The sequence below is a fragment of the Heterodontus francisci genome, chromosome 25, assembly GCF_036365525.1.
Source record: "Heterodontus francisci isolate sHetFra1 chromosome 25, sHetFra1.hap1, whole genome shotgun sequence".
Taxonomy (NCBI): Eukaryota; Metazoa; Chordata; class Chondrichthyes; order Heterodontiformes; family Heterodontidae; genus Heterodontus; species Heterodontus francisci.
In genome coordinates this window covers 35739928-35761120 of record NC_090395.1, presented here as the reverse complement: position 1 = coordinate 35761120, position 21193 = coordinate 35739928, and the positions used below count along the sequence as shown (strand labels likewise).

Sequence of the window (21193 nt, the reverse complement as noted above, 5' to 3'; positions counted from 1 at the left end):
CCTCTCGATTACTGCCTGCACTACCTCATCAAGGGGAGTATTGTCATGGAGTCATGCTTCCCCTCCCCTCTATTGTGTGCTATCTTGTCCTGGAAGGGCAAGTGGTGATTGTGAATGAGAGTATTGGCAGGTGTATTTGTGTGCGTGTAATGCCTCATATGGTCGAAGAGCTGTGAGATGTGTGTTACGACCGAGATGCGAGGAGTGCACTGTCTTCTCCAGTTTCACTTCTCCACAGGTCACAACATATATTTAAATGTTTACCCAGTTACCGATACAGTCAATCATAGATTCTACGCTTTATCTCAATAAAATGCACCAACCAGATTTCTGTAATAATAAACAAAGTGATCAGTTTATTATAAATCAAGACATAACCAGTCATGAAGCAAAACATTACCACAGAGAGTGAAATCTGAAAGTTCCCTTTTGCCTTAGCCTCTTTCACACACCCACATGAAAATTTTCTTTTTCGAGCTCTGTTACAAATGAAAAGACAGGAAGAAAAAAATACTTTGGCCAAATACTTGCTAATGCTTGAAGAAAAAAAGAAGATATGGAAAGATGCCAGTTGTCCCTTTTTTTGGTTTGGCGTCCCAAATATGCGTAGACAGTTTTATTCAGGCGATGTTGAAGATCAGTTTGGCAGGTTTTTCGGGCAAAATCCGGCAACAGGGGTTTCTGGCAAGCCTTTCAAGAGCAATGCAGCATCAATTTCTCTATTACACTTGCTTCAAAGAGCTTCTCAAAGAGGTGGCAAAGCTGGCAGGCTTTTCAAAGAGGTTGGAAAGGCTGAGCTGGAGTGACTGCTCTCTAGGCTCTTTAAAACTCCTTTCAGAACACAGTCCAAACCTCAACTGACTATCCAAAGCAAAACCGAAAGCAATCTCAAGAGTCAAGCTTCCTGATCCCTATAAGTCTTGACCTATCACTTCTCTGTAAACATCTCCCCTTAGTCCAAAAAGCCCCTGTTGGGTATTTATCTGAAGACAGGTGACTTCCAGTAAGGGTTGTTTACAAACCAAGTCCCCTCAGTATCCTTTCAATGACCCCAGTGAAAAGAAAATCCATGGAATCCTTTTCAGTTTTCCCAAATAAAACAATGGCCGGAATTTTTCCCTTGGCAGACGGGAGCCGTCCACCGACCGAAAAATCAGTGGCGATCCCACCCCTGCAGGGGCTGGGGATCCAGTCTGGATTTTACGGTCCCAAGGCCCTTAATTGGGCTTAGGTGGGATTTCCACTTCAACGAGGCAGGAAGTCACGCCTAATGGAGGTGCCAGTCAATCAGCGGACCGGCAGCTCTTAGTCCCAACAGCACTACCAGAAATGGTGGCCACTGCTGGGACTGCAACCCAGCTGAAGCCTGAGGAGGAAGATGGCCCCGAACAGGTAGTGAGTTTTTGGGGCCTCACCGGGGGTCGGACCCCAGTGAGGCAAGGGTGGTCGATTGGGGGGATGGGGGTGGGGGGGGGGGGGGGTGGTGTGCTGGGCCTTGGGGGTGGTTGGGGCATCAGGGGCGGCCCTCAATTGGGCACAGGGTGCATGATAAGGAGGGCCATCCCAGTCTGACAGAAAGCCGCCTGCTTTTCTCAGGCAGCTTTCCTCAGGCCTGGGCCACCCGGCCAGCCAAAGCTAAAATCCCTGTGGCGGCAAGCAGAGGCCCTTTAGTGGCCATTCACTAGCCACTTGTGGGCCTTGATTGGCCTGGGGTGGATGGGCCAGTTTTCACCCTGTAAAATGGAGGTGGGAGCGGGTCGGAAGTGGGAAGGACACCCCACTCCATTTTACGCACCCTCCACCCCTGCCACCATCCCGCTCTTTGGGGGGGGGGGGGCATAAAATTCCGGTCAATGTCCATAATTCTAAAATACGATTCCTCAAAAAAAAATTAACAAAACGCATAGAAGCACCGTCCTAACAGGTGAGAGTAGGGCCTGTGAAGAATGCAATACTGTGGGTTGTGTGAATGTCAGTGTATAATTAGCTGGTGGAGAAATGTTTGTGAGATGGGATCTTACCTCGACCATTCATGTCAAATTGTTGAATGTTTTGCAGCACTGGAGCCATGTCCTGGAGCTAGTGCTTTTGGCTGTGACTTCCTCAGTGATCTCCTTCCACATTTGCCCCATTCGATGTCTGTGTGGACTCTTCTCCCTTTACAGGTACAGGGCATCCCTTCTCTGCTGTATCTCCTCCCAACAGCACCTCCAGTGCTGCCTCTGAGAAGCTATGAGCTCTCTCTCTCTGTCCCCGAGCCATCCTGATACAAGATGTGTCTGATGCCAGCACAATCCACACCTTCAGTGTAAGTGCGTGCATGGAGGCTACCAATACCACTCTCGGAAAATTGCTTTTAATCCGCAGTTCAGTGCTAAATGTGATGGTTTCCATGTTAGTGCCTCAAGGCATGTTTAAATCGTGGTAATCAGAAATTAGCCCCAAATTTGCAGGCTAAATCCAAACTTTTCAATAGGTGTGTCTTATTAGCACCTACTTAGCATCCTTTTCCAAAATAGGCCCCTGTAAATCTGAATTCTGAGACTGCTGGCCTATTACTCTAAGGGCTGAATTTTAAGAGCTCGCCGCGATATTTCGCATGGCAGCTCATTAACATGGAGGGGGCAGACCACCCACCCCGATGACATAGAGCGGGCAGACACTTCTTCCCTGGCAACAGTGTCCGGTGCCACCACGCAGCCGCCTGCACCATTTATAAAGGGCTTCAAGCCCTGACCAGTAATTTAAATTTTTAAAGGTCCCATTGCTCTAAAAATTGAAATAAAATTTTAATGTCACTTTGAGTCCCCTCTCTCACCCCCCCAACTAAATACTCAATATATAAATTGCCCTATCCCCCCCCCCAAAAAAACCATTTTTTTGCGATACCGAACATCCCCCCCGCAAACTTCATTACCTTTGCCCCTCAACCCCTTTCCACCATCCCTACAACCAATAGGAACAGATTTCTCCTCTCCCCCACCCGCCCTGAAAAATTCACTCCCCCCCCCCCCCCCCACCAGTGTCATGCAACAAATCTCCAAATGGAGATCCGAAGGCGTGGGAACTCTGGCCACCGGCCGGAATATCAGCACGGGGCAGCTGTCAGGACAAGGTAAGTATTTATGCATGTATTAACATTTATTTAAATATTTAAATTAAGGGTCCACCGCCGAGCAGCGGGGAGTGGGCCACCCTGAGGCCTCGCCGCCACCGGTAAAATGGGGTGGAGCCTTCCCGGCATCGAGGCCCATCGCGGGCCCCCCTCCGCCACAACCCCTGACGTCGGGAGACCATTCTGATGCTATACATATCCACAACTATTTGTGATCCCTAATCCCCAAACCTATCATCAGTCACAAGTTCCATGTGATCTCATTACACACATCCACCTGCAGTGGCGACATAGCTGCAACCTCACCCTTCTATCTTTATCACTCAGGCTACCCAGGAAAAAGATCCACTTCACCTACTCCAGAGAAACAAAGAGGAGGAAAAACCACCTTGCTGCCTCTACCCCTACCGGAGGAAGAGATGCGGGAGGATAGCAAGGAATAAGGCACTGTTTCAATAGCTATCACTGTTGCAGGCACCAGTTCAGAGACCTCCCTAATGCAGAAGCGCACAGAGGATTGTGAATTTGACTTTTATCACCTAAGGCCAATGGAAGGTTCTATTAGCAGAAACATTAAATACTACTGAGACCTTGGCTACATCAGGCAATGCAGTCCTGGTTGTGCTAAGATTTGAGTGTTCCTTCCATGTGGCTACAGACATCTGTGATGACCCCCTTGGTAAAGCGTACCCTCCTTATGCACTGGTCGTGGTTCATGTGAATGCAGGAGTAGTGTGCTCTGAAGATTGTGGGTGGATAGGGCCTCCCACTGAGAGCCCTCCTTGCCCTCTCTCCTCCACCAGCTTGTGCTGCTCTAGCCTTAACTCCTCCTCCCATTCCTTCAAACCAAGAGGGGAACCAACCAAGCAAGATCCCCATGACCAAATGCTTCTTTTTCTGGTGGCTCCAAAAAGGGAAAGAAGCACAGCACTCAAGGTTTTTAGGTGAAGTCTTTAGAGAATGGTCTTGAGGCAGCATCGTGGAAAGTCTCCCAACGTGTCAAAATGCAGTGCAGTCATTCAATCTCAATCAGTAAGTGAAGACAGAAAGCTGAGCATGGCTCTCAATCCTCAACAATGACTTCTTTATTCTTTTCCAGCTGATCACTGTTAGGAGAGGTTGTTTATTACAGCAAAATTGCATGTAGCCTCTTCAAATGATTTAGGGGCCAATTTAATTAGTTATCAGAGACTTAATCATTCTCAGGCAAGCTGTTCTGAGCAGATTTAAACTCTTTTACAAAAATGGCATCTTGCAGTCTTGCCCTAAAAGCAGGCTAACCAGGTGTTGCAGCTCAAAACCTCATCTTGGCCACCTCAGAGACTTTTGTAGTGCCAAAACTACTGGCTCTACAGCAGAGGAAATAGCCTCCGCTGTCTCCTTTCGATGAGGAAATCTAATATCAATTCCCTAGTACAGTACAAGGAGTCATTCATTGTGAATTGATCACACCATATTATACACAGTCAGAGTTATTATAGCACAGTAGGAGGCCATTCAGCCCATCGGGTCTATGCTGGCTTTCTCTAGAGCAACTCTATCAGTCCCACTCCCCTGCTATATCCTCATAATTCTGCAAGCTTATTTCCCTTGAGTGCCCATTCCATTTCCTTTTGAAATCATTTATCACCAGTGTTTCTACCACCCTCGTAGACAGCTAGTTCCAGGTCATTACCACTCACTGCATTAAAAAAAGTTTTCCTCACATCCTCCTTGATTCTTTTGCCCAAAACTTCAAATCTATTTTATGTGGCGGCAGAGGCCCCGCCCACAGGCTTAAAAGTCGGGGGTGAGCCAGCCTCTGCTGGCTCTGGAGACCACACAGTGATTTTGCGCGGCCCAAGCACTTAACTCTCCTCCGGTGGGACTTCTGCCCCTCTGAGACAGGACATACTGCCTCCAAGAGCTGCTGGCCAATCATTAGGCCAGCAGCTCTTCAGTCCCAGCAGTGCCACCACTCCTGGTGGCACTGCTGGGACTGCACTCAGCATGAGGAGCAACATGGACGTCGGCCTCCATAAAGGTGAGTGGGGTTTCGGGCCTCGCTGGAAACAACTGGCTTGGCCCCGGCTAGGGATGTGGGGGTCATTCAAGAGGGCTGGGGGAGATGCTCCTTCAGGGACGGCTTGTGCTGCTGGGGGATGGGAGGGGGCCCTCTGTGGGGCACAGGGTGCCCAATCAGGAGGAGACCCCCACCCACCTCCAGGCCCGCAAGGAGGCCGCCTGATATTACTATGTGGCCTCCTCAGCCGCCGCTGGTAAAATGCCAGCAGCAGGAGGCCGTTAAGTGGGACGTAATTAGCCACTTAAAGGCCACAATTGATCTAGGGTGGGTGGGCAGTTTTCAAACTCCCCTGCTGCTGGTAAAATGGCAGCAGGTGAGGGTAGGCGATGGGAATGGTAACACCCCCCCACCCATTCAATTTTATGCCGCACCACCTCACCACCCCCAGCCCGTGGGGTCATAAAATTCTGGCCCAGTCTTTGTATCATCAGCAAATGGAAACAGCTTTTGTCTACCTTATCTGGGCCTGTTATCATCTTGTACACTTCTATCGAATCTCCTTTACTCCAAAGAGAACAACCCAACCCAACCTTGTAGCTAAAATCCCTCAATCCTGGAACCATTCTGGTAAATCTCCTCTGCACCCTCTCAAGGACCCTCACGTCCTTCTTAAAGTATGGTAACCAAACTGAACACAATACTCAAGTTGTGGCCTAAGCAGAGTTTTACAAAGTTCAGCATAACTTCCCTGCTATTATACTTAATACCTCTATTTATGAAGCCCAAGATGCATATGCGTTGCTAACTACTCTTAATAAGCCCTGCCACCTTCAAAGATCTATGCACATGAACTCCCAGTTCCCTCTGTCCCTGCACACATTTTAGAACTGTGCCATTTAGTATATATTGCCTTTCCCTAACCCTTTTGCCAAAATGCTTCCTCACACTTCTCTGTATTAAATTCCATCTGCCACTTGTCTGCCCATTCTGCTAACCTATCTATGTCCTGTTACAGTCAATCGGTATCATCCTCACCATCTGCCACACCTCCAAGTTTGGTAACTAGCAAATTTTGAAATTTTACTCTGTATTCCAATATCCAAGTCATTATATATGGATATAGTGGTCCTAGCACTGAACCTTGGGGAACACCACTGTCTAACATCCTCCAGTCTGAAAAACAACCATTTACCAAGACTAGTTGTTTTCTGTCCTTAAGCCAATTTTTTTTATCCAAGTTGACATTGAACATGCTATTCCATGAGCTTCAATTTTGTTAACCAGCCTGTTATGTGGTACTTCGTCAAAAGCTTTCTTAAAATCCATATAGATAACATCCGCGGCATTCCCTTCATCAACCTTCTCTGTTACTTGGTCAAAAACTTAAATTAGATTAGTCAAACACTATTTGTCTTTTGCAAATCTGTGCTGGCTCTCTAATTTTTCCGATTGTTTCCAAAACCTGACCGGCCTGTTTGTCACTCTCCAATTCTCCGGCACCTCTCCTGTATGGCTGGGATCAAATTTATTTATTTATTTCGAGATACAGCACTGAAACTGGCCCTTCGGCCCACCGAGTCTGTGCTGACCAACAACCACCCATTTATACTAACCCTACAGTAATCCCATATTCCCTACCACCAACCTACACGAGGGGCAATTTACAATGGCCAATTTACCTATCACCTGCAAGTCTTTGGCTGTGGGAGGAAACCGGAGCACCCGGCGAAAACCCACACGGTCACAGGGAGAACTTGCAAACTCCACACAGGCAGTATCCAGAATTGAACCCGGGTCCCTGGAGCTGTGAGGCTGCAGTGCTAACCACTGCGCCGCCCAAATATTAGAGCTGGAATATTTTCACAATTTTTCCAACACCAATACTGACGTAGGTGTAATACGGCTTTGTTCCTTGCATTGACAAATGATTTCAGAGTGTTCTGCCCAAATCAAAGCAGTTTTGACCTGCTGCAATAATCAATTCTGTAGTATGTGCCCCCCTAGCGCTGCCTGGAGCACCAGGGTTATTACATAATGAAGTCAAAAATTTGAAATCCGATGGGCTCATTACAAGAAATGTTGTCCATTCACTATGGGAAAAGTGGGTTGGGAATAGTCCCCTGAAACTCATGGAAATGCCCGAGATTTGTTGGTGTGAGAGTTAAAGCAAAAGAATGTGATTTGATCTAAGATATGTTGTGGCTTTTGTAAAGGAAACCTGAACTTCACTTGGTCTACATGAAAGGTTTACACACAAACAGTTTCTCAGGTTCTGTTTATTCATTGATTTCCAATTGTACAAACAATGGTAAAAAGTAACAAAAACAGACTGGAAGCCCAAGTATATTTACAAACTCAAATCGTTATGAGGTCAGTCTAGTTTTTGCACAACAATCCTAGTGTTTGGTACCATGATATGTCCAGTTTAAACACTTGGTCATGAATCTATAGCTTTATATACATAGAAATATGTCTTTCAAGTACTGCGATACAGAACTGGAAAATTAATAAACACCCATCAATACACATTAGATCCAATGCTAACCATCAGAAATGTCTAAAATTTAGAACAAGATATACACCAGTAAGCCCTGCTTAGTGTCTACACAGCATTCACAGCCCCTGACCCAGAGTACAAATATTTTTAAAAACTTAATTTTACAACAGTAACACGATAATCAGATTGTGACCCAACTTAGGTGAAGCAGCTACTCCCCCTCCCCATTAGTGCACGTTTACTGAGATTATTACTGTTAATCAAAACAGAATCAAGACATCATGAAGATTTTCCACTAAAAATCTCTACAAAATAGGTTAGCTCATCAGTAATTAACAGGTTCTGAGTAAATCCCCTCAAGTTATTCAAGCAGGCAAGTTAGGTTAAAAATTCTGCTGCTTAGATATTTATACATAATTTGAATACTTAAAAATATCCCTTCACTGGCCCACTCTTTTGATTCAAAAACCATTTTATGGCATAATGTCCTTTTCAGTATGAATTAGTAATTATATTTGTTTGCTTATTGGAATAATTGTCCAATGATTTTGTTAGATTGCACTGCAGCTCTCAAAGAATCCCACATACGTTGACACGTGTCCTAGCAGTAAAATGACAGCTTGTCCCAGAATTGCCTACTGATTACAGCTCAGGCTCACCAGTCACTCAAGTTCATTTACCATTGTTCAGCTTGGGTGCAAATTATGTTGTTGCTTGACAGGGTCAATAAATGATGCATACTGCATGATGGGACGTTCCAGCATTGAGGAGGTTGGTTGCTAGTTGCCTCCTCCTTTACAAAATTAATTTTGAATCAGGAAGTCATGGAGCTATATTGACCATGGTCACAAAAGATGCCATTCCCCATACGATTCTGTTCTCTTGGCTATAGGATGTTGCATAGTGGCAAATGTCTCCAAAAGGAAACGAAGGATTTTTAAAAAGTTGACATGAGTGCAAAAGCAGAAACAGATTTAAGCCATTAAAATTCATTTGAGTTCAACCCAAATACAGATTTGGTACCAGTCAAAGGAGTGGCTCGGGGAAGGGGGTTGCAATCCTTTAAATGTTTAAATTTGTACACAATGGCTGCAAATAGAAGGGGTGAATCAGTTCTATAACCTTGTAAATCACACAATGAAGTCATATAGATAGAATTTCATCCCCTTGTGCCATATTACGGTTCAATACAAAACTGGCAATATTTAATTCACCTCACATGCTTTATTAAAATGCCTTGCCCTTCTTGTTATTGCAATCCTGTAAAAATGAAACAGTATGACATTTTTATATATCATAAAGACTCTCAATCCCAAAGTACCCTTTAGAATCTTATGCTCGACTGAACATCTTAAAACTACCTTGAACTTTAACTCCAAGACCCAGATATGAAAACTGGACTTCTTCACATTTGAAAATTCTTCTTGCATAGGATGGTAAGGACACCACCCTGCTGTGGAACAGAAGCACTGCTTGAAATCCTTTCCAGTAATTTATAGCTTAACTCAGTGTTGTCTGGTGTCGTTTGGCTTCGGTCAAATACAGGCTCATAGTTTAAAATACAACAATGCGACTGAAGCAAAACACACTTTGCTTCCTGACACTTAAGATTTTGATCCTACAGCTTCTTAACATGTGAAAATGGTAGTAATGATGCTGGATGTTTAGAACTGGTTTGAACACAGCTGAGATGCTTGCAGACGAAGATGCCCAATTATTGCTTTTCAGAAAGGTTAACACTGCAGCTTCGACAAGCTTACACAACCATGGAATAATAGTTTTGGGTTAGAACTGTACAATCCAATGACCTTAATTAGATTTGTTTTGGGCGGTGGGGAAGGATTGAAGGAAACAATGAACAAGTGAAAAATCTAGGATTTAATGAAAATATGTTCAACGAAAAGAAATCCTTTTCCTCACAGTTTATGTACTAAGGCTTTGGCGACACTGCACATCATTTCTTGCTGCTGCATAAAACAAAGCACCATCAACCAGACTAAAGACGATTGCTCCATTTCATAATTTTCATGAAGGATAAGTTAGTGCTGTTCACAATGATTCTTCTTTGGTTAAGTGGCTACATTTCTCGATGGTATTCAAGCACTTGTTAGGGAAGAAGTCCTGAAAATGCTTTTCTCATGTTGTGCTGTTATAAAGAAAGTAGACACCACTGTTGCATATGTGAACTTCAGTTCCATGTTCTCCCTGGTATGGGATGCTGTTGCTCAGATGGTTTTAATACTCCCTCATGTTGATCTGGGATACCCATTGCCACATTTCCAGTAAACATACACTCACCCCAGAGTTTCAGCTACATGGAGTTAAAACAAAGAAACAAAATGTAGATGATGTTAAACTTAAAGCATATACAAAAGGTTAGAGTGATTGACAATTTAAGATGCTCAACACAATACATTGATTTCCACAGAAGCAAGGCTAGAAATGATCCTGTTTGAGTCCTGAATTTTTTGGTGCATTTTTTTTTTTAAACAGCTCATCTAGAATATAAAAAACAAGAATTTAAAGCCAATATGTAATGCAGATTACAAACAGGAATTGAAGAATAAATAGGAGCCTGGAAACATTGCTATGGGACACAGACAGGAATAAATCTAATTTATCCAATTCCAACAATTAAACAGGTAAGATTCCATTTTAAATGTACTGGGAGTAAACAGGTTCTGAAATTGCATTTCTCCAAGTACATACATTATATTAGCAGGCACAGACTGCATCATATTTGATTAACTGGTTTCCAAGATCCAGTGTATTAAAACATCAACATGTGATGCTATCTGATGGTAGGAGACAGCTGTGATTCTTTATGCCACTAAGTTTTTATTTCAGAGTACTTTTCTGGGAGTGAGAGTGAAGAGAGGAGAGTAGAGGGGCCAGGATTTTGTAGTCAGCAGCGACGGAACAGCATTTGCTGTTCCCTAAGCTAACAGTCTCACACAGAGTTTTTGTGAGCCTTTGAGTGGCAGCTTGCTGTCACCGGGTGTCTAATTCAATGTGGTACCCTCTACAGGGATCTGTGGAGTGAGAGAGCAGAGCAAGAAACAACAAGGCTCTTCAAACCGACTGAAGAATCCTTATGGAGACACAGGGCTGAATTTTCCTGGTCCCAAGCAAAGTTGCAAAATAGTGCGTCCGGTCGGCTATCTGACATTTTCCCACCTCTGAGCGATCTTGCCAAAGGTGGGTCAATGTGGTAGAGGCTATGCGCCCAGCAGCAGCAGGTAACCAAATAAGCCCATTAATGGGCCACTTGGGGAAAAGGTGATGATGCTGTCGGGATATTCCCCCTGCTGAGGTCAGAGCTGGCAAGCAACTGAAGGTGGTGTCATGGCAGCAGGCTGGGGGGCCACCAATGCCTCCACTCAGTTAAGCCAGCACGGACCAGCTGCAATGTGACAGCAACAGCTGTGGATGGGTTTCCCCTCCATAATGATGGCCTGACAGCTGTGGCCAGAAGCAATTTTTAATCATTCCTAATTCTGCAGGGCGTGCCTCCATTTTTGAGGCATCCTTGCAGTCTCCTGCCTGCCTCACCTGGGGGGCTGCTGGCTGGACATTGCGGCAGCCCTCTTATCGGGCCGCCTGCTGTCCCTCATTGGATGGGGCTCCCAGAAGCAGCTTCTTATTTGGCTGCCTCTGGGATGATTGCGACTGATGTCCTGCAGGAATGCTTGTAAAATTAAATTTTCAGTGCCACAACGATTGTTTGGCAATTATCACAAATCACGCCATTAAAAATTCACTTATGCTTGAATGTCCCAGCCCGAACATTTTCTGCTTGTTTTGTCAGTAACTAGTGAGTAAATACAACAATTTCAGGCCCTTACCTTGATATCAATGTTGAGTCTACTGGCGAAGCCTGGTGAGGAGCAGAGTAACTCGGACTGCAAAATCCGGATTTCCGCATGGTTGACTCTTAAAATGCCTCTGAAGTGGCCTAGCAAGCCACTCAGTTCTAGGGCATGTATGTACTTTGGAAATTGCCGTCTGATTTACTCCATAATAATGGTGAATTCTGCGAGTACAACATAAAATCCAGGCAAGTGTTTGTGCAAAGGCTGGGCATCTTTGGAGTCTTGTATGGTTTACAATTTCTGTATGATTGGAGGCGGTGGTGGCGTAGTGGTAACGTCACTGAGCCTCAGACTAATGCTCTGGGGACAGGGGTTCGAATCCCACCATGGCAGATGGTGAAATTTGAATTAAATTAATAAATCTGGAATTAAAAGCTAGTCTAATAGTAACCATGAAACCATTGTCAATTGTTGTAAAAACCCATCTGGTTCACTAATGTCCTATAAGGAAGGAAATCTGCTATCCTTACCTGGTCTGGCCTACATGTGACTCCAAACCCACAGCAATGTGGTTGACTCTTAAAATGCCTCTGAAGTGGCCTAGCAAGCCACTCTGTTCTAGGGCAATTAGGGATGGGCAATAAATGCTGGCCTAGCCGGCAATGCCCACATCCCACAAATAAATAAAAAAAAAATCACAAGGCCTTCTAATGGTTGGCTGCTCAACAGCAGTGATAGATATCTGCAAACAGGTGCAATGGCTTTTTGGCCAAAGGTAGTAAGTTAATCTGGTCAGAACATGGGCTGGATTTTGTGGTCCCACTGCCGGCAGCAGCGGTATTGGCGGCCATCCCCCATGGGACCCGCACCACCGCAATTATGCAGCGGGTGGCCACTTTACATATTGATGATGGCTGCCCCCCCCAACCCCAATTATGTGGTGGGGGCAGCCTCCGCAATGACATCCATGATGTCACTTGCTGAAGGAACAGGTGCTGGCGCCATATTTAAAAAGCTGCCAAGACCTGTAAACAGTACACAGTAACGCAGAGTTCACCCCTTCTCCCCATACTCATCAGAGTGCAGAGTTCACCCCTTCCCCCAATAGCCATTAGAGTTCACCCCTGCCCCCAATAGCCATAAGAGTTCACCCCTTGCCCCCATATCTATCAGAGTGCAGAGTTCACCCCATCCCCCAATACCCATCAGAATGCAGAGTTCACCCCTTGCTCCTCCATACTCATCAGAATGCAGAGTTCACCCCTTCCCCCAATACCCATCAGACTGCAGAGTTCACCCCTTCTCCACCTCAGTGGCGCCACGGGCAAGTGAAGGCGTGAGTGCTGCTCGTCGGCTGAGGATTGGGAACTGAAGGTAAGATTGCTGCAGGTTAGATTTTAATTCATGCAAATAAGTAATTTAAATATGCTAATTCGGGATCCATCGCAAAGCGGCAGAGGTGCTGCTTAGAGCATCCCCGCCACCGGGAAGATTGGGCCCGGCCATCCTGGCGTTCGGTTTTGTGGCGGCTGCTGCTGCTCCGATTTTCCGCTCAGCTCCGCACCACCACCAACCCCCATCACATAACCCGATGTCGGGCTGGGAACAAAATCCAGCCTCATGTGTGTGGGGTTGGGTGAGGAGAGTGACAAAGAGATATTGGGAGAAAAAGACAGGCTTTATAAAAATCGAAACAGCACAAGAAATGTTATGAGGTAGCTCTGATAGTTGATGGTTTATAAAATCTGCAAAAATCAAACAAAAGTGTCAACTTTCAATAAAATGTTATTTACGGAAATCAGATTGATTAACAGGCCTTCTATTCCCCACAAGTGAATTTATAATCTGGCCTGAGTCTTTGGGATCTAATTGGTGTTTCTTACAAAGAAATGAAGGCAAGAAACCTCACTTACTCACCGGACGCCCACATCCCGTGAATGAATAAAAAAAACTGGTCATAGGAAAACTGGTCACTGGGAAAAGCTTAGAACTGGTGCTTGATCGCACTGATAGCCAGAGATCAGGGCAGAAAATGAAAAAAGGGAAAATATAATGTAAAAAATATTAAGTAGGTTATAGAGAATTCAGAATGCAAACAGTCATTAATTTATTTAGATATATTCATGTCTTAAGTAGCCTGCCATTTTGAATCTAATTACTGCCATATGCAAGACTACCTGTTACTGTTTTCACACTGACTACCAATGACATTACAGAAGTGGCCTTTCTCCTCCAGGATGTGCTCCATCTAACAAATGAGCTGAAGAAACTCACCCAGCCAAGGCAGAGTGTTTGAATGACAGGTAAGCCCTGAGACTCAAATGCATGACTCGGTTGAGAGCAGGATGTGAAACTGCTTAAGATGATCGGAATACCTCAAAAGGTAAGCAACTTATTTAGAAACAATTTTAAATGCTTCATTCATACCAGATTAAATTTATTATCAGTCATTTTTAAATAACTATTCTATTCAGATTCACCTTTACAATCAACTGAAAATAATGTAATTTGTTGAGACAGAAATGTAATCATAGGTTGCAAGATATTTACTGCACCATGTGCAGTACAATCGTGTCACCTGAAATCTACCCAAGGCTGGAAGCTACAGAGGGAACAGTATGAATGGGCAGGGGTGGATTTAGCAGTTAGGGTTCAACAGATAACATTCTTATAAAAGATCATGATCACATCAACTGCCAATCTGCACAAGCCTGCTGAAATAAAATAATGGGTGACCGTAAGTAAATACTTTGATGAACATTCATTATTTTATCCAATTGGTTTTCCTCAATACTTAGAAAGACTCATTTCTAGCCTTGCTGAAATGGAGATATGCATCCAACTTTTCTCTTTTCCCTTCTGTTTCCTTATGCCAAACAGATACTTTTAGTCAAGGTAGAGTGGTGATGGACAACAGTGATGCACCAGTGAGCTCCATTGTGCACGGCATGAGATGGTGCACATTCATGACTAATTACATAAGCTCAATAGCTCAGTTAGCTTATCTGCAGAGATGTTGCCCCACAGAGGAGGGATGGGTGGAGGGAGGGGGGAGATAAAATTAGCAGCCAATTCATAATAACTCCACAATTTCACATCTCATCATGGTCTGATCCAGAGGAGTACTGGAAGCAGATTGCCCGGCAAAAAATGGTGAAGGAATGGATGCAATGAAAGACAAGAAAAAACTAAATATGGGACACAAACAATTCACATTTCCTTGTAAAAGGACAAATGAGACAGTTCCTAATTTCAACTGTGCTATGCATGACTAAAATGCAGCATATTTCAATGTTAACAGCAAAAACTGCAACACAGTTTATAAGTCACAATCCATTTTGCAGCTATTGATATTTAAATGTTGGTTGTATGTTAAAATGAATATTTCGAATCGAAAGCTTCGAATCAACCACAAAAGGAATGCATTTTGTAAATTCAGATTATCTTTATACAGGATAATATGCAACTGCAAATAGGATTGCAATAGAATTTTGTTGTCGACTAGATATAGACAGGAAGAGAGTTTTTTTTACAAAAATGTCAGATGAAAATAAACTGCATTATTTCAAAGTCCCTGTTGTGCTGCTTTACAGCATCACAGTGAGGCTGTTAAGTAGTTTTGTGCAGAGTTCAATCTCACTATGGAACGCAGGTTACCAGCTTTTGCTCAATCAAATACGGCTTCAGTTTTCTGCATCAAACAAATGCTTCTAGCAGTGCATGAATCAGTATAAAGTATATACAGCAATTCATTTACAAAATCAGTTATTGTGTCTTGAATGTCACAATAGTCACCCATATGCGCATAAAACTTTACAAGTGTTTAGCCTGGATAATTTAAGAAAAATAACATGATAAATAAGCTCAAAATATGATTAACTCAAGTTACAAAAAGAGTATATACATACTTTCATCAGTACTGCCTATCGTAACGTGTGGAAAGCAGGTAGGTGGTATTCCATTAAAATGAGACTGTTCCTGACAGTTTTAAATCCCTCTAAGTTATAGTGCCCAATGACTACTCTATACTGTGTTTTTATTAATTCTTTCAGGGGTTATGAGTGTCACTGGTAATGTTGCGCGTCCCTAATTGCCCTTCGGAAGGTGGTGGTGAGAAGTCTTCTTGAACTGCTGCAGTCCATCTGATGTAGGTACACCCACAGTGCTGTTGAGGAGGGAGTTCCATGTTTCTAACCCAGTGACAGTGAAGGAACGGCGATATAGTTCCAAATCAGGATGGTTGTGGCTTGGAAGGGAACTTGCAGGTGGCCGTGTTCCCATGTGTCTGCTGCTCTAGTCCTATCTACGTGGTTGAGGTTGCAGGTTTGGAAGGTGCTGTCGAAGGTGACCTGGCGAGTTGTTGCAGTACATCTTGTATATGTTTCACACTGCAGCCACTATGTGTTGGTAGTAGAGAACATAAGAACTAGGAGCAGGAGTAGGCAATTCAGCCTCATGAGCTTGCTCCACCATTCAATACAATCATGGCTGATCTCATCTCGGCCTCAACTCCACTTTCCTGCCTGTTCTCCATAACCCTTCAACCCATTACTATTTAAAAATCTATCTCCTCCTTAAATTTACTCAATGTCCCGGCATCCACTGCACTCAGGAGTAGTGAATTTCACAGACAAGAGGGACTGAATGTTTAAGGTGGTAGATGGGGTGCTGATCAAACGGGCTGCTTTGTCTTAGATGGTGTCAAGCCTCGAGTTTTTTTTGGAGCTGCACTCATCCAGGCAAGTGGGGAGTATTCCATCCTGGCTTGTGCCTTGGACAGGCTTTGGGGAGTCAGGAGGTGAACGACCTGCTTCAGAATTCCCAACCTGGTCATGTAGCCACAGTATTTATATGGCTGGTCCAGTTAAGTTTCTGGTCAATGGTAATGCCCAGAATGTTGTTAGTGGGGGATTCAGCAATGGTAATTCCATTGAATATCAAGGGGAAATGGTGAGATTCTCTTAGAGTCATAGAATTATACAGCACAGAAACAGGCCCTTCGGCCCATCTTGTCTGTGCCAGCCATCAAGCACCTAACTATTCTAATCCCATTTTCCCAGCACTTGGCCCGTAGCCATGTATGCTATGGCGTTTCAGGTGCTGATCTAAATACTTCTTAAATGGTGTGAGCATTCCTGCCTCTACCACCACTTCAGGCAGTGCGTTCCAGATTCCAGGCACCCTTTGGGTGAAAAAGTTTTCCCTCAAATCCCCTCTAAACCTCCTGCCCCTTACCTGAAATCTATGCCCCCTGGTTATTGACCCCACCGCTAAGGGAAAAAGTTTCTTCCCATCTAACCTATCAATGCCCCTCACAATTTTGTATACCTCAATCATATCTCCCCTCAGCCTTCTCTGCTCTAAGGAAAACAACCCTAGCCTTTTCAGTCTCTCTTCATAGCTGAAATGCTCTAGCCCAGGCAACACTCTGCTGAATCTCCTCTGCACCCTCTCCAGTGCAACCTTCCTTTAGTGTGATGACCAGAATTGTACACAGTACTCCAGCTGTGGCCTAACTAGCATTTTATACAGCTCCATCATAACCTCCCTGCTCTTATATTCTATGCCTCGGCTAATAAAGGCAAGTATCCCATATGCCTTCCTAACCACCTTATCTACCTGTACTGCTGCCTTCAGTGATCTATGGATAAGTACATCAAGGTCCCTTTGACCCTCTGTACTTCCTAGGGTCCTACCATCCATTGTATATTCCCTTACCTTGTTAGTCCTCCCAAAATGCATCACCTCACACTTCTCAGGATTAAATTCCATTTGCCACAGCTCTGCCCATCTTACCAGCCCATCTATATCGTCCTGTAATCTAAGGCTGTCCTTCACACTATTTACGACACCACTAATTTTCATGTCATCTGCAAACGTACTTATCATACCTCCTATATTCATGTCTAAATCATTAATGTACACTACAAACAGCAAGGGTCCCAGCACCGATCCCTGCAGTATACCACTGGTCACAGGCTTCCACTCGCAAAAACAACCCTCGAACATTACCCTCTGCCTCCTGCCACTAAGCTAATTTTAGAGCCAAATTGCCCTGGATCCCATGGGCTCTTACCTTCTTATCCAATCACCCATGCGGGACTTTATCAAAAGCCTTACTGAAGTCCTTATAGACTACATCAACTGCTTTACCCTCATCTACACATCTCGTCACCGCCTCGAAAAATTCAATCAAATTAGTTAGACATGGTCTCCCCGTGACAAAGCCATGCTGACTATTCCTGATTAATCCCTGCCTCTCCAAGTGGAGATGAATCCTGTTCCTCAAAATAGTTTCCCAACCACTGATGTTAGACTCACTGGCCTGTAATTACCTCATTTATCCCTGCACCCCTTCTGGAATAATGGTACCACATTCGCTGTCCTCCAATCCGCTGGTACCTCTCTTGTGGCCAGGGAGGATTTGAAAATTTGTGTCAGAGCCCCTGCAATCTCCTCCCTTGCCTCACACAACAGCCTGGGATACATCTCATCTGGGCCTGCGAATTTATCCACTTTTAAGCCCTCTAAAACAGCTAATACTTCCTCCCTTTCAATGCTAATATGTTCGAGTATATCAAAATCCCCCTCCCTGATCTCTACACCTACATCGTCCTTTTCTATAGTAAACACAGATGAAAAGTAATCATTTAAAACCACCTATGTCCTCCGGCTCCACACACAGATTGCCACTTTGGTCCCTAATGGGCCCTACTCTTTCCCTGGTTCTCCTCTTGCCCTTAATATACTTATAAACCACCTTGGGATTTTCCTTTATCTTGCCTGCCAGTGTTTTTTCATGTCCCCTCTTCGCTCTCCTAATTACTTTTTTAAGTACCCCCCTACACTTTCTATACTCCTCTAGTGCCTCCACTGTTTTCAGCGCTCTGAATCTGCTATAAGCCTCCTTTTTTTTTCCTGATCCAATCCTCTATATCCCTCGACATCCAGGGTTCCCTGGACTTGTTGGTCCTACCCTTCACCTTAATGGGTACATGTTGGCTCTGAACTCTCACTATTTCCTCTTTGAATGACTCCCACTGGTCTGATGTATACTTTCCTACAAGTAGCTACTCCCAGTCCACTTTTGCCAGATCCTGTTTTATCATATTGAAATCGGCCTTCCCCCAATTCAGTACCTTTATTTCCGGTCCATCTTTGTCCTTTTCCATAACTACCTTAAATCTTAGAGTTATGGTCACTATCCCCGAAATGTTCCCCCACTGACACTTCTACCACTTGCAGGACTTCCTATGTACTGGCTCAAAAAGCTCTCCTGTATGCATTTTAAGAATTCCGCCCCTTTTAAGCCTTTTGCACTAAGACTATCCCAGTTGATACTGGGGAAGTTGAAACCCCCTACTATTATTACCCTATTATTTTTACACCTCTCTGAGATTTGCCAACATATCTGCTCCTCTGTCTCTCCCTAACTGTTTGGAGGTCTGTAATACACTCCCAGCCAAGTGATTGCCCCCTTTTTGTTTTTAAGTTCTACCCCTATGGCCTCATTTGAGGAACCTCCTTACTGCAGTAATTGACTCCTCCATCAACAGTGCAATACCACCTCCTCTTTTACCCCCTCCCCTGTCCCGCCTGAAGATTCTATACCCTGCAATATTGAGCTGCCAGTCCTGCCCCTCCCTCAACCATGTCTCTGAGATAGCAATAATATCATAATGCCATGTGGTAATCAACACCCTCAATTCATCTGCCTTACTAGTAAGACTCCTTGCATTAAAATAGATGCAATCCAGCCTTGCATTTTTCACTTGTGCCTTAACAGGTCTATATTTGCTCTGCCTTCCAGACTGACTCAGTTTCTCGTCTATATTTGACTGTGCTTCACCCCCTATTGTACCTCCTTCCCTGTATCCCATCCCCTTGTTGGAGATGGTCATTGCCTGGCATTTGTGCAGCACGAATGTCACTTTCCACTTATCAGCCCAAGCCTGAAAGTTGTCCAGGTCTTGCTGAATGCAGGCATGGACTGCTTCAGTACATGAGGAGATGCGCGTTGTACTGAACACTGTGCAACCATCAGTGAACATCCTCACTTTATGTGGCCTGGTCCAATCTAGACCTCCTTTGTTATCTCTTGCCCCACCCCCACCTCACTTGCTTATAACCTGTGACTTTTCTAATATTTGTCAGTTCCGACGAAGGGTCACTGACCCGAAACGTTAACTCTGCTTCTCTTTCCACAGATGCTGCCAGACCTGCTGAGTGATTCCAGCATTTCTTGTTTTTATCCCCACTTTATGATTGAGGCAAAGTCATTGATGAAGCAGCTGAAGATGGTTGGGCCTAGGACACTACTCTGAGCAACTCCTGCAGTGATGCCCTGGGGCTAAGCTGATTGGCCTCCAACAACTACAACTAGCTTCCTTTGTGCGAGGTATAACTCCAAGAAGTGGAGAGTTTTCCCTGATTCACACTGACTTCAATTTTGCTAGAGCACCTTGATGCCACACTCAGTCAAATGCTGCCTTGATGTCCAGGGCAGTCACTCTCACTTTACCGTGAGTTCAGCTCTTTTAACCATACTTGTACCAAGGCTGTAATGACATCAGGAGCAGAGTGGCCCCGATGGAACCCTAACAGAGCATCGCTGGTAGGTTACTGCTGCATATGTGCCGCTTGATAGCACTGTCAACAACACCTTCCATCACTTTGTTGATGTTTGAGAGTAGACTGATGGGGCTGTAATTGGCTGGATTGGATTTGTCCTGCTTTTTTGTGGACAGGGCATACCTGGGCAATTTTCCACATTGTCGGATAGATGCCAGTGTTGTAGTTGTGCTGGAACAGCTTGGCTAGGGGTGCAGCTAGTTCTGGAGCACAAGTCTTGAGTACTACTGCCGGGATGTTGTCAGGATCCATAAGCTTTGTGTATCCAGTGCCTTCAACTGTTTCTTGCTATGGCGTGGAGTGAATTGAAATGGCTGAAGACTGGCATCTGTTATGCAACTAAGAACTGGTGAAACTGTCTAATGAAGCAAGCTTAGCTCAAAGGACTGTCGCTACTTGGATCCTAACTTCAGCTCCAGTTGAGGTCCAGTGTTCTAATTAGATCTAGCAATCTGCATATAACCACTGTCCCTCACTGGTTACCAGTTTTGGAAATGCTTCATCAGCAACAAACTAAATGTAAGCTTTTGACACCTGTTCAACAATGTGATAAAGATCACACATTCAGTCCATTTTATTTTCAATAACTTACTGGTACAAAGCAAGTAAACCAAACTGCAGAACAGACTATTTACAGGACAGGGCTGTTAATGACTAACAATCGATTTATTTACTTCCAATCTTTCAGATATGGTACATATATATAAAGAATGTACACACGTACTGGCTCAGTACTTATACCTGTTCCTCATAACTGGTAAGTACTGTTTGGGGAGAGGGGGCTGGAGGTGGAGGGAGCAAGAAAGGGTTATGAAATGGACAAGTACTCATCACACACTTGCAGCTAGGAGATACAAATCCCAGGGAAGCCAATTTGCATCAGTTCTATGTGAGTCTACACAGTGAAGCAATTTAGGCAAGGAAATCTGATGTCTGGCCTATATGTGACTCCAGTTCTTCACCAGTGTAGTTGATACTTACCTGCCCTCTGAAGTGACCTTGCAAGTCACTCAGTTGTAACAGGGATGGGTAACAAATATGGCCCTGCCTGTTATGCACAATACCCGAGAATTAATTTATAAATAGGCCCATATCCTAGTTACTGATCGATATTGAATCATCCGTATATAATG

General features: G+C 44.3%; 1 protein-coding gene across 1 annotated transcript in view; it reads right to left on the bottom strand.

Annotated features, from left to right (window-relative positions):
- Positions 1-7378: 7378 nt before the first annotated feature.
- The window catches only part of LOC137383819 (ankyrin repeat and SAM domain-containing protein 1A-like), a 549597-nt gene continuing 535782 nt past the window's right edge, over positions 7379-21193 (bottom strand). The window contains exon 26 of the mRNA XM_068057081.1: positions 7379-9928. Coding sequence (XP_067913182.1) covers positions 9925-9928 — 4 coding nt within the window. The 3' untranslated portion in view covers positions 7379-9924. The remainder of the gene's footprint in view (positions 9929-21193) is intronic.